This window comes from Microtus oregoni, unplaced genomic scaffold (genome assembly GCF_018167655.1).
Source record: "Microtus oregoni isolate MIOR12 unplaced genomic scaffold, Mior012 000023F_ref0000262, whole genome shotgun sequence".
Classification (NCBI taxonomy): domain Eukaryota; kingdom Metazoa; phylum Chordata; class Mammalia; order Rodentia; family Cricetidae; genus Microtus; species Microtus oregoni.
In genome coordinates this window covers 28,213,604-28,227,077 of record NW_024543082.1, presented here as the reverse complement: position 1 = coordinate 28,227,077, position 13,474 = coordinate 28,213,604, and the positions used below count along the sequence as shown (strand labels likewise).

General features: G+C 42.1%; 2 protein-coding genes across 9 annotated transcripts in view; one reads left to right on the top strand and one right to left on the bottom strand.

The window, feature by feature from the left end:
- Positions 1 to 5,627, top strand: part of St3gal6 (ST3 beta-galactoside alpha-2,3-sialyltransferase 6) — a 56,512-nt gene extending 50,885 nt beyond the window's left edge. For all 6 annotated transcript variants that reach the window (XM_041672883.1, XM_041672885.1, XM_041672880.1 and 3 more), the window contains 4 exons: positions 1,824 to 2,010; positions 2,110 to 2,247; positions 3,172 to 3,324; positions 4,586 to 5,627. In XM_041672883.1, the coding sequence (XP_041528817.1) occupies positions 1,824 to 2,010; positions 2,110 to 2,247; positions 3,172 to 3,324; positions 4,586 to 4,672 (565 nt within the window). In that variant the 3' untranslated portion in view covers positions 4,673 to 5,627. The remainder of the gene's footprint in view (positions 1 to 1,823; positions 2,011 to 2,109; positions 2,248 to 3,171; positions 3,325 to 4,585) is intronic.
- Positions 5,628 to 5,701: 74 nt separating this feature from the next.
- Positions 5,702 to 13,474, bottom strand: part of Dcbld2 (discoidin, CUB and LCCL domain containing 2) — a 70,832-nt gene continuing 63,059 nt past the window's right edge. For 2 of the 3 annotated variants that reach the window (XM_041672876.1, XM_041672878.1), the window contains exons 14-16: positions 12,425 to 12,474; positions 11,288 to 11,425; positions 5,702 to 10,142 (exon numbers count right to left, since the gene is read on the bottom strand). In XM_041672876.1, coding sequence (XP_041528810.1) covers positions 9,673 to 10,142; positions 11,288 to 11,425; positions 12,425 to 12,474 — 658 coding nt within the window. In that variant the 3' untranslated portion in view covers positions 5,702 to 9,672. The remainder of the gene's footprint in view (positions 10,143 to 11,287; positions 11,426 to 12,424; positions 12,475 to 13,474) is intronic. The other variant, XM_041672879.1, reaches the window with a different exon arrangement.

Here is a 13,474-nt window from a genome sequence, read left to right as displayed (position 1 = left end):
AGCTGGGCAGACATGTGAGAGGGTCTGGCACTGATGTTTGCAGCTCTTAAGACGTAGCGTGATCTACTGGTGAGGCATGAAGAAAACGGGGTGACCACAGTTGCTAATCGGAAGGCGAAGTGTTTCAGAAAAGAGATCAGTTGGGTCCAATTGTGATGAAAAGCTGTGCAAGGGCAGACGGGGACCAGCTGGATTGTCTGCCCAGCAGTCACTGTCACCCTTGACCAAAAGCTTCAGGCAGGAGATGGCAAGAAGCCCAACTGGAATGAATTGAGGAGAGAATGAAAGATAAGCGGGAGAAACCAGTATGGTCAACTATTGAGAAATCTGAGCAGTTGAAAATGAACTGGGCCCTGGAGGTGGTTGCAGAATCTAAGAAGGCATAAGGTTAAAGTAGTTGAGTAGTGAAGCTGGTGGGATAAAAAGAGGCCCCGGGGTCAAGAGTTCAAGGGTGATTTGTTTTCTGTAATGGAAAGGAGACCTATGCAATTGTTACAGCTACCAATAGTTCCTTAATCATAGTATGGGCGGGGGGGGGGGGGCGGGGGGGGGGACACGACGACACTTTTCTATCTCTGCTGTCAGAATGGAAGGGGAGCTAAGGTTGTTATCTGGGTAAAATTCTCTCCCTGTCTGTGTCCCCCTTCCCTAATCCACCCCCTGCCCCGGGTATGTTAGGGATAGCTTTAAGCAGCCATTGTAAATGGTGACCAGATCACACACTGGGAAGACCTTGCAGTGTGCCTGGAGACTGGGTTGCAAGCTGATTTCTGCATAGCAAGGTCATCTTACTTCCTGTTTATTACCCATTTTGAAGGAGCTGTGGTAATTTATCAAACAATTGGATTTCTCCTCTTTCCCACTTACAGATGTTTAACTCTGATAATTTTTAGAACCTCAGCAAGCCTTTGTAGGGAACACCATGGGGACATTTTTGAAAGCCATTGCAAGTGTCTTGTATTACACAGAGTTGGTGGCAAAAGGGTAAAACGCTATTTATCCTCTCAGGGGACATTGTTTTGGAAACAAAACATTCCTTTTTCATATAATGCCTTTATACTGTGTGCACAAACAGTGATTGTCTAACACTGGCCTTAAGCATACACTGATCCAACAGTAGATCTTTTTACTGTTTATAGTTCACCAGCCAAAGGAATTTGTCTAATTGTGCTCAGTGTGATACAGAATTTTTATATAGTTAATTTTAGAATGTTTGTGCCTGTTGCCCGTGGAGACCAGAAGAGGGGAATGGATCCTTTAGAACTGGATTTAGGAATGGTTGTGAAGCCAGCATATATCAGTGCTGGGGACCGAACTCCAGTCCTCTGGAAGAAGAGCAAATGCTTTTAACCACTGAGCCACCTTTTGAGCCCCAGAACAGTTTCAGTGGGTCTTCACACTAACTTAAATGGTTCTTCAGGCTCATCAGTCACATGGGTGCACATCCATATAGTTTTGGGTTATATAGCTTATAGGCATATAACTTTCTCAGGAATTCATGGCCATTAATTACAAATCCAAGGTCAGTTTGTGTGATTATCCCTCAAGGTCTCTTCTAACTATAGTAATTCTGTGGTTTTGTAGTCTCATTTCTTTTAGTCCTGTGTAGATCAAACTGAATGACTGACGCTGTAATTAGTTTTCGAACACAGACGACTGTCTCATGAAGGAATCATCTCCCTGGTCATCACTGTAAAAATATTTTTCAGTTGTCTTGGTGCTTCTGAGTGCAGGAATCATGACTGATGCTCATTCAATTCTGAAGCCTCAGGACCAGACAAAAATGGCTCATCCTGTATATATTGTTGTCTTACTATCCGCAGAATGAATAATGGTCCTGTTTTAGGACATGAAGAGGATGTTGGGAGAAGGACAACCTTCAGGCTTTTTTATCCAGAGTCTGTCTTTTCAGATCCCACTCACAATGATCCCAACACCACGGCAATTCTCATTGTCTTTAAGCCACAGGATTTAAGGTGGCTCTGGGAAATAATGAGTGGTACCAACATAGTAAGTTGGCAAAACTATTTGGTTCCAATTACTTTCAGTATTTCCCCTTAAAGAAAAAATGTATTCACAACATCCCATTTTCTGTGTCCTTTATTTCAGAACACTAATGGTTTTTGGAAGAAGCCAGCCTTAAACTTGATCTATAAGCTATACCAAATCAGAATATTAGATCCGTACATTATCAGAGAAGCAGCTCATCACCTGCTTCATTTTCCCAAAGTTTTCCCCAAAGATCAGGTATGTATGTTTCATCACCTAGTTTTGAACTAAAGACCTAGCGAAGGGGACCGAGGGACATTAGAGCTTTTGGAAACTAGGGACCATGGTTTAGATGGCATTGTGTTAGGACTACAACTGTGTGCAGAAATTAAACACCAGATGATATTACCAGATGTTTTACAGGTTGCAAAATAAAGTGGGGAGGGTGTGTTTGTGCTTGTGTGGTCTTCATAGATTCTTTTTCCAAAGGCTCAATGATTCATTTCTTACGACCTCATCTTCAGAGTTGTACAGCAAGGCCAGCATGACTGGTGGGTGCCCAGCAGCCCTGTGTGCAGAATAGCTTTAGGACAAGGAAGTAGCTTTTCAGAGTAGAGAGAATTGTCTCAAGCACTCTGTGTTTGTCAGCTTCATGCTACACGAAGTAGCGAAGGTATGCCACTTAGGAAGAAGAGACTCTTAGCTCAGGTTTGAAAGGTCCTACACATACTGAAGGTAGCAACCATTGTGGGAGTGTGTTAGAGTACTCATATCTCAAAGGCTGGGAAGAGGAAGGGGCAGTGTTGATCATGAGGCCAGAGTAAACGGAGCATCCTTATATTTTATTGAGAGTCTCAATTCTCCTAAGGCTTTGCCTTAGCAACTGGACTCATGTTATGATGTTTTGTTTCACATCAAACAACCACAGCAGGATACTACTCTTCAATTCACAACTGCTCTCTATGCTAAAACTGCAGCTGTATTTTAGAGACTTCCTAAGATACTAGCCATAGTGTATGTTCTTTTTAGAGTACTGTGTACTCTTTGGGGCTTGAGTCTTAGGATATAATGATGACTTAACTATTTTTCTTTTTAATGTTTAGAAATCCATTTTCATCAGACTAGGTATGTCTGGGAAGAATGTGGCTTATTTGTATTTTTAAGTTACTGATTTCTTCTTAGAAACCCAAACACCCCACGACAGGAATTATTGCCCTCACACTGGCATTTCACATATGCAGTGAAGTTCACCTGGCTGGTTTCAAGTACAACGTTAACAACCCAAACAGTCCTTTACACTACTATGGGAATGCCACCATGTCTTTGATGAACAAGGTAATTTTTCTTTTTTACTGTTTAGAAAACCCATACTTTAAGAACTGTGTGTAATGTGTTCATCATGTTTGTAGGTGCACACATGTATGGGTGTCTCTGGGGGCTGCGGGGCAATGTTACTCCTCACCTTGTTTTTCTTTTTATTTTAGCTTTATTTTTTATTTAAAAGGAAAACTACCTTTTTTCATTATACATGCCAATTCCAGTTCCCACTCCCTCCTCTCCTCCTATTCCCTCCACTTACCCCTCTATCCAATCCTCAGAGTGGGTAAGGCATATTGCTTTGGAGAAGGTCCAAGGCCCTCCCTGCTATATCTAGGCTGAGAAACTCTCCTTGTTTCTTTAATACTCTCTCTGGTACAGAATTTACTAAGCAGTGACTTGCCAGTCCCAGGGATCAGCCTGCCATTACCAAGCCACAGCAGGGATCACAAGTGTACGCCACCACACCTGGCTTTTTACATATGTGCTGGAGGTAGAACTCTGGTCATTTCAAGTACTTTACTCACTGAGTTTTGTCCCCATTCACCCATGTGTCCCCTTGCATACCTTTGAGCTTTCAAATGCTGAATCCAGGATCCTGGTCCAGAGGTCATTTTACTATAGCAGCAGTTTCTAACTTGTAGATCTCAGATTCTTTGGATAGCCCCACAGTGACTGTTGTTTCATCAAACCCCAATACGGACAGAGTCTTATTTGAGATTTCCTTTTTACATTATTTAAATATAATCAGCTGGTGTGTTTGAGACACATGAATTCACCAAATCATCACTATGGTCATAGTAATTAACTACTTAACTTTTAGTTAAGTAGACAGGTGGTCTAGAAACATGGAACCCTATGAAAGACTTCATGGTGACTAAGTGGCAGACCTCTTTACCAGGCCATGATCCTCTCCATCAGACACTGATGCTGGTGGGCTTGATCCTGAGGGTCCAGTTCTGAATGAGAAGATGTTTCCTACTGTTGAGAGTTCTTAAGATTAATGATACACCATAAATGACACAAAAATGTTATGTTTAAAAATTTGAAATGGGTCATTTGCTCTAAAGTATATTGCAACAGCTCATGAAATCTGCCCTGTTAAACAGCCTCTGAATACCCCAGCTCGGGAAATGACACTCATGATGAATTTTACTGCTGTCTTTTGTTCTTCTAACATGAGACAAATGTTTAAGCTAGGGCTGGAGGGAAAAGCTCAACATTTGTTCTAAGCGTAATCATTTTCCTGATGACAATCCTATTTCATTTTCTTTTTCAGAATGCATATCACAATGTGACTGCAGAGCAGCTCTTTTTAAAGAGAATTATAGAGAAAAATATGGTAATCAACTTGACTCAAGATTGACCATACAGATTCAAAGGATGATGCTAAATAGTATTAGTTTTATTTTTGTACTGAAAATTTTAGTTTATTTTTAAATATGTTGAATGAACTCATCAAATTATTATTATATGTATTGTCTGTTGATGCCTGGTGATTTATAACCACCAGCTTAATTTCTGTGAATGTATTTATGAAATACAAAACAAACCTTTTAGTTATGATATCAGGGAACTATTTAAAGTTTTGACTTGTTTAAAACAAGCTGGTGTTTTGAGGTGTTTTAAAATACCTTTTTGTAGTCCCTTCATCTTAGAGTTCTAGGTGATTTAGTTGACGTCACTAGTTTTGATGGTCACATGTCCATCAAATTATTTATTATTTGTTATTCCTGCCATATGACTGAGGTCCAGGTGCAGGAAACTAGAACCACTTGGTTTTGGAAGTCCATGGTGTGGTGTTCATAGTGGTTTAATTAAGTTCCCCATGCAATTAAGTAAACTAGTAATAACTTGCAGTGTTAGGGAGTAAATCAGTCTTTTCTTATATATGCTAAGATGAGCACTCTCACCTTGATGAGCGTCCTGAGATTTTTTTTGTGGGGGGTGGGATGAGGCACGTTCTTACTATGTAGCCTAGGCTGGCCTTGAGAACTTGGGTTCTTGCCTCATCTTCCCAAGTTCTGGGATTACAATTGTGTACCACTGTACCCTACAGCATCATTTTTTTAAATTAAAAGAAAAAAAACATTTTTTTTTTTTAAAGACAAGATTTATGTAAGCTCTGGATGGCTTAGAACTACAGTGCAGTCCAGGCTGGCCTTGAACTCAGAGATGGGCCTACCTCTGCCTCTGGAGTGCAGGGATAAGGTCAAGAATGAGAAACTTAAGTATTTTCCCAGTCTAATGTATCCATTGACTCTTAATTGTTTATTTGAAGCAAATCAGAAAAGTAAACCAATGAAAGTAAAGCCTTAAGATTCCAGCTGATTCTCTGTTTGTTTGTATAAAAAAAAAAAGTCAGCACTTCATGACTCAATTTAGCCTTCACTAAAACATTTATTAGGCCACTTCAGGTACACTAGAGGAAAGTCTGATGAACCACAAACAAAAGTTAGCCCTTGACGCAGTCTCCAATTGTTAATACACACAAGCAAAGGCTCTCGGGGGCAGAAAGGAGGAGAAAAGAGTAGCAGAGGTGGCAAGGATGGATTCAGATACCATCGGAGATCTGAGGAGAACAACAGTCACTGTCCTTGGAGCAGCATGCATTCCTGGAAATGTAAGTGGTACTGGCAACTAACTTGCCTCTCTGAAGAGAGTACACGTGAAGAGTTCAATACCAGGAAAAGGAGGAATGAAATGTTGAAAACCAGCTTGTGTTGGATGGATAGTGAGGCTCCCTCATACTGGAACAGTGCCCAGCTTCATAACTCAGAGGTGGAAGCCGCGCACTAGAAGACTCTACGTGTTCATGAGGAGTTTCCCTCTCACTGCATGGCCACAGGGAGCTGGGCTGCCCAGGTTCATGTTCATGGTATGTCAGGGGGGAGCTGGCGGCAGAAAAGGTGACGGGGAGCAAAGGAGAAAGAACAACGGGAGCATTTTGAAATGATGCTTTAAGCACTATAATCTTGGTCATAAAAATGTGATGTCAATGCTGAGAAATCTGGCATTTTATGGAGTATGATGTAAAAGGTTGTTTTATTTAATCCAAATAATCTGAGCAAGACACACATATATAATTTATTAAAAACACATTAGAATCTCACTATTTCCAACAGCCTAAATTCTAGCAACATATACAAATATCAAGTGACTACAGTACATGCCGAGGTAAGAAAATACATTCTGGGAGAATATAACTGACAGTCAAGCCATTTTTACTTCCTCTGTATTGCAATACATGTTTTATTTTTACCATTCCCAGTGCCAAAAGTGGGAAACGAGGGAAAATACACACAAGCTGGACTACATAAGAATTGGTGCCACAGTCAACTTAAACATTCTCTAACTCTCTAACCACCCAACCCCCTAGGTTTGCAGTTTAGGGACTTTTCAAGTTCAAAACCAAAAGGCAGAATTAACAGCCCCTCTACAGAGCTTCGTTAATTCTCCACTGAGGGTCTGGACACCATCGGTGTCCCCCATAGTCTCTGGGTTCTTTCTAGTGGTCTTGTCTGCTTTAGTTTTCTACTCCCCAGGTGACAATGTGGAGCCAAGGCAAAGAAGCTCTCGCTCAATCCCTGACCACAGCTCTGTGGCCACAACCGTATTTAATGCTTCGTCGCTGGGACAGGGAGAGGAGAAGCACACACGTAGAACACATCATAACCGTCATGACTGTATAAATTCTCTAAGTGAACAGCGAATAAACCCATTGTTCAATGCAAAGTGCAAACAGTGAAACATGAATTAAATAACTGGACTAGACCTGGCACATTCAACAGGAACTATCTGGATCTACAAACAGCATTTAATAAAATGCAAACCAGAATTAACATCTTCATCTGTGCTGGTTCCAAAGATCAAGTAACAGCCAAGTCAGTATAATTTTCTGAAACCTCTTGCCACACTGCTGTCTATATATTTCTATAATTGTATTATTAGGAAAAGGGAAACTGAATAAAACCACAGTGACTTAAGTATTGAGTATTTCAAGCTAACAATTAAAAAAAATCAAGAGTTTGGTCAAGAAAAGGTTCCTTTCACATTTTACTTGATTGTCTTCCAAAGCTCTGTATCAGACATGTAAGTGACTGAGAACCAAACACAATCTATATTACATAAACAAAAATACAAAACCAGAGAAAATCATTTGAATTAGGCTCAGCTCATCTGCAAAGTAAAAAAAAAAAATATAAAAATAACCAGGATTTTATGAAAATCATTGGTAGAGCTGAAGACAGCACAGTGGCAATATGAATCAAGTCTTACAATATGCATCATACGAGAACATGGCCTCGCTTTATTTTAAAAACGTTCTGGGGAAAATGATCCGAGACACAGTTACACAAAATAGCAAGCTTCTTTGGGAAAATGACTTCATCTTCAAAATGTCTCTCTTAAAGCTTCCAATGGGAATCAGACTCCAAGAAAACTATACTCTGCCTACTAAGCATGAATAAAAATAAAACAGCAAATGGTTTACTTTGCTCCCACCTGAAAGGGGACAACTGCACCGTGTGCTTTACACATTCTCAAGTGGTTCAGTACAAGTTCAATATCTGTGCTTTTTGCTTCATTACCTTGAAACAAAATATGCATTGATTTTTCAATGAGTGAAATTGTGCCTCAAAGTCTGCAAAACAAAAGGCAAATTACAATAAAAAACAACAAAATCATATGAGGGGCAGAGGCAGGGAACCTGCACAAACAGACAACTCTGTTTCTGAAGCAATGTTTTAAAATACTGATATACTTGTGGAAGGGAGCAGAGTAAATACTGTCTACCACTATCCAAAGTTAGTAAAGTTTGGCAATGCAGAACCTGGATGGTATAAGCTGAGGAAAAAGACCAGGACCTGATGGCCTGATATACTTTACAACTTAGCCAACCAACAGGTTTGTGGACAGGGATAGGGAATTTTATGTCTACATCTGATGGGCTTCTTCAGTTATCTTGCCCGCCTACAGATATGAGAAGGTGGTTTCTGCACTGTAGGCTAACCCATTACAATATCTAATCAACCCTATCTGACACGAGTCTGGGCAGGTTATGCTCAAACAGTGACAAGCTGCTGGGGAGAATCGTGTCAGTTCAGAAGTGATGACACTGGTCAACCAGGTCTGACACAAAGGATTACTTGGGCCTCTCTCCACAGAATTACACACAACTGAAGAATGCATGTTGGCCCTCTTTTCTCTTTTAGTACTAGGACTGAATCTAGGGCCTCACACTTACTGTAGGCAAGCACAAACCACTAAGACATATCTCTGCCCCTTTCTTATTTTGAGACAGGATTTTATGAGTAGCCTGGGTTCATCCTGAACTTGGGATCCTCATGCCTCAGCCACCCAGGTCTTAGGACTGCAGGCCTGAGCCATCAGGTCTGGTTCATACTGGTTTTCTTTTACTTTTTCTTGTAATAGTTTACTGAAGAAAATAGAAACAAACTATGATTAAAATTATAAAATACCTTCGGACTTAGAGAAAATTTTTGTATTTGAGCTTGTGTGTAAATAAAACCAAGGAGGTTAATTAAGTTTAGTCTCCCTTCAATTTTTATATATCTCTGCAGAGGGGAGTGGAGGGACCAAGTGGCTTCTCCCCCATTTCCATGGGAAGAAGACCTAAAGACTGCCTACTGAAAGGGACCACCAGCATTTATAAACACAGGATAGAGCGAGGCCACAAATGGTCCTGGGTGGGATGAGCAGAGGTGAGACCAGGTCCTGAGCCACCTGGTGTTAAAAGAGTGTTACCAAAGGAGAAGTCAGTCACCCAGCGTACTGCAAGGCTGGGTGCTCCAGCTATGCATCTTCCTAGGGAAATACAGAGCAGCGCACACGCCTGCAACTATGACGATGGTTATGGACCGCTGTTGAGGAGAAAAGACTGCGGACAGGAATACAGGGTTGAAAGAGGAGAACATGATAGTACCTACCTTTCACAAAGGGAGAATTTCAAGCCATTTGATAATTTCAAGAACAGTACCATGCGTTATTGCCAGCAAGGCTTACGGAACCATCTCAAGTTCATTAATGTACCTGCAGCATTGGTAATAAATACTCAGTGATTCTCAGGTTCTTTGAAGTGCATTATAGGAAGCCTTTTCGGTATTAAAAATAGTGTTTTACAGTAGTAACAAACAGGATGTTCAAAATGTAACAGGCAAGCAGGAACTGTGCCACACAGTAACACCTTTAAAGCAAGATGGCAAGGTAAGTAGTTTCTTGTACCTCGGTCACCACATTCCCCCATCCACGTCAGTGACAGATACATAATACATTCTACTATCACTACACTACAGATTAAAAAGCCATGTGCTTTAAATGGATGCTTCGTCAAAAACAGCACCACCTTCAAAGGATTTCTTTCAAAGCATCACGCTTCTCATCCCTTTTTGCTCCTGATATTTCCTGGGTGCTCTGTGGCACCTGGTACACCAGTTCCTCTGGGGCAGCGGCTGGCTTCCCACCTTTCGGAGTGTCGTACTGAGCCTGGCCCGAGGAGCAGCTGTCAGTCCGGGAGAGAAGTGTGTTGTAAGTTCCCACTAAAGCGGGAGGAGGTTGGTTCCCTGCCGTTTTGAAAGTAGACGTGGAGGGCAGACCAACTGAGGCTGTGGGGTGCCCTGACATGTCCATGACAATCGGGGTTGCGTACTCAGGCCCCGTGATGGGCAGCGGTTCCGCATAGGCGTGGTACACTTCCTGTACTGGAGAGTTGTAGGGATCCAGGTCTGCATAGCCTGCTTCTTTGCCTTCCTCAGGTTTAAAGGTGGATCTCTGATGGAGTGTGCCCACGACTCCTCCCACGAGGGGCTGTGCATATTCTGTTGTACAAGACACAAGGAGATGCTTATCTGATGAAAACAGTACATACTTTAAGGTGACAGCTACTGGTTGCATCAAAACCACACCTTACATCACAGCACTGTTGTCTTTATCAACGGAAAACTATAGAAACCCCGCCCACAGGGACCAGCTGAAAAATGAGTGCTATCCAGTACCTCACAGTAGTAACCTGATACAACAGAAGGCTTCATTTCTATCCTTTTGCATCAAGTATTTGTTCTTTAGACTCACAAGTAGTACCTGCACAGAAGTAGTGTTTTCTTAATGGAGTAAGTATTAGTCTCAGGAAACATCACCTCTTCTTCCCTTTGAAACTATTGGGAAATGGACATGTACGAGGACAGCAGAATGCGCTGTCTCTCAGCTTTTCCTGACCTTTTATTATTTTGCATATTGGCATTCATTTGTCCATACGGAGGTAAGAGGTCAACAGTGGGTATTATTCCTTACGAGCTATACACCTTGTCTCTCACTGAGACCTGGGCTTGCCTAATTATTGGGCTAGCAAACCAACCCCCCAGGCTAACAGATAGAATACCCAGTGTCTTTAGAAAGCAATGCTTCAGTTTTATGAACAAAACATCTAAGCAGAAATGATTTGTTCTCTCAAGGTTATTGTTTGAAAAAGTTAACCTTCAGAACATAGTTTATCTTAAAATTTATGTGCATGAATATCTGCCTACATGCATGTGTGTACCATGTGTGTGTACCATGTGTGTGCCTACATGCATGTGTGTGTACCATGAATGTCTGCCTACATGCATGTGTGTACCGTGTGTGCACCATGTGTGTGTACCATGTGTGTGCCTACATGCATGTCTGTGTACCATGCATGTCTGTGTACCATGTGTGTGCCTACATGCATGTGTGTGTACCATGTGTGTGCCTGGTGCCTACAGAGGTCAGGAGTCTGATCACCCAGAACTAGAGTTACAGATGGTTGTGAGCCACTGTGTGGGTATTGGGAATGGAACTCAGGTCCTCGGCAAGAACCACAAGTGCTCTTAAGTGCTGAGCTGTTTCTCCAGCCCCAGAACACAGATTTTTCTTAAGATATGAAAAGCATCAAACATATTGTAAATCCTAAAGTCCTTGGAGCGAGCGTAAGTGTTCCTAGTCTCACCTGCAGAATCAGCCTGGAGCACTGTGGTGACTTCTCTCGGGCTCAGGTGGCTAACTTCACTATTGCTGTAGCGAACTGGTGTCTCCTCATGTTCCACGGATTTGGCAGGGAGAAACTGTTTCACGCCTTTCCACCAACCTTCATTGTGATTGTAAGCCAGGGACCAAGTGTTACTTACAGAGACCAGTTCTATAGAAACCAGGTTCATATTTGTGGTGACTGTGCTGACAGAATGCCTAGCAGCAGTCTCTAGCCAATGTGCATGCAGAAACAAATCACTACTAATCCATGGGCAGACAGGGCCACCTCGGTGTTTTTAAAAAGTTTTTCTCAGAACCTCTCACTTTTTAGCTGTCCCTGGGCTGGACTGTTTAGCCAGTGGCCTGCTATACTCTGGTCATGGCATTGGCCGAAGGGAACTTTTAGGAATTCAGATGACTAAGGCCTTCAGGGGTTCTTAAAGAACTGATCCCACTGGTGAGCAACATGGCAGACTCACATACATACACTGTTCCTAGGACTCCGGGTCTTGTTTGTTTTTGTTTGTTTGTTTTGGGGGGGGGGATTGTTTTTGAGATACGGTTTCTCTGTATCTTGATTATCCTGGAACTCTCTTTGTACATCAGGATGGCCTTGAACTCACAGAGATCCACTAGCCTCTGCCTCCAAGTGCTGGAATTAACACTGCCTGGCTGGTCTCCTCAAGAGGAATAATCACAGGAAAAGACCAACTTTTCAGAGGAAAAGATAACGATCGGTGTTGCAAGAAATTTACATTTTCCCTTTTATCACTTTACAAACCAGATGGTGGGAGCATTTAATTTTTTTCTAATAACTTATTTATTTTTATTTCATTTGCATTAGTGTTTTATATGCATGTATGTCTGTATGAGAGTTCCAGAATCTCTGGAGCTGGAGTTACAGACAGTTATGAATCAACATGTGGGTGCTGGGAATTGAACCTCTGGAAGAGCAGCCAGTGCTCTTAACCACTGAGCCATCTCTCCACTCCAGGAGAGCATGTTAGCTTCTAACTGAGGCATCATCACTAAGGGCTGAGAACATCTTTCCTCCACTATACCCAGCAGAGGAAAGATTCCTCTCTGACTGGACGAAGAAGCTAAGCTCACAAGTTACCTGCCCGATCCCAGTGTGGTAAGTCATAGGTGCCTTCAGTTTTTTTCTTTCTGAAAACAAAATTTAGAAAACAGTGAATCCCCTAGTAAAAATCTCCCAAAGGGTAACACAGATACCAATTATTAGTCAGGAGCATGTGGTTCTTTGGCACAGATAAATTTTGAGTCTCTCATACTCTTAACTGTATAGCTGTCCTCACCCAATCCCAGCAAACACTGCTATCACTAGCAGTGACTGGTGGAGGGAGGAGAATGTTTCTGCAGGCCTGGAAGGTTCTACAGAGTCTGGGAGGCAGAGAAGGGCACAGGCGCAATGAATAAGACCATTCCCAGCCTAGTCCCGACCTCAGAATTCTCACTCGGCCGCACCAGGAGAACTGGTCTCTGCTAAGAATCACTACTTACTGAGAGCCCTTTCCATAAGGAAATCGGCAGTGAAAGGACATTTCCTGATACAAGGGACAATCTCACTTGGGCTGCGGAGATGGTTCCACAGGTAGAGGGGCTTGCCATCAAGCCTGGGGACCTGATGGTGAACCCTGGAACCACAGGTGCACAGAGAAAAACAGGCTCCCACGCATGCAGCATGGTGTGTGTGTATCTGTTTACACAATATTCAAATGTAAAGATCAACAGATCAAATTCCAGCAAACAGAAGGGACGTGGTCATGAATTTCCACCCCCTCTGAAGAGTTGTTGATAACTAAAAGCTACCTGAAGAGGGAGAATTAATTACTTTTCTTCAAGGGCGTTGCCCCTGGTAGGTGGATGGCCACACACCCAAGAGTAGACATGATTAAGCTGGATAGGTGAGAACACAAAGTTGGGTGGTATGGAATAAGGGGAGGGTGGATCTGGGAGGAGTTGTGGTGGGGGTGAGTATAATCACAATGTAATTAGCAATTCTCAATTAATAAAAATATTATAAAAAAAAGAATTACTACTTAGAGCCGTTTACAGAGAAAGCCTAGCAAATGAAAGGCAACTGATAGAAAAACATGCAAATCTAATCAAACGCAAGTTAGTGTTTACAGGCAGGCCATCGGGAAAG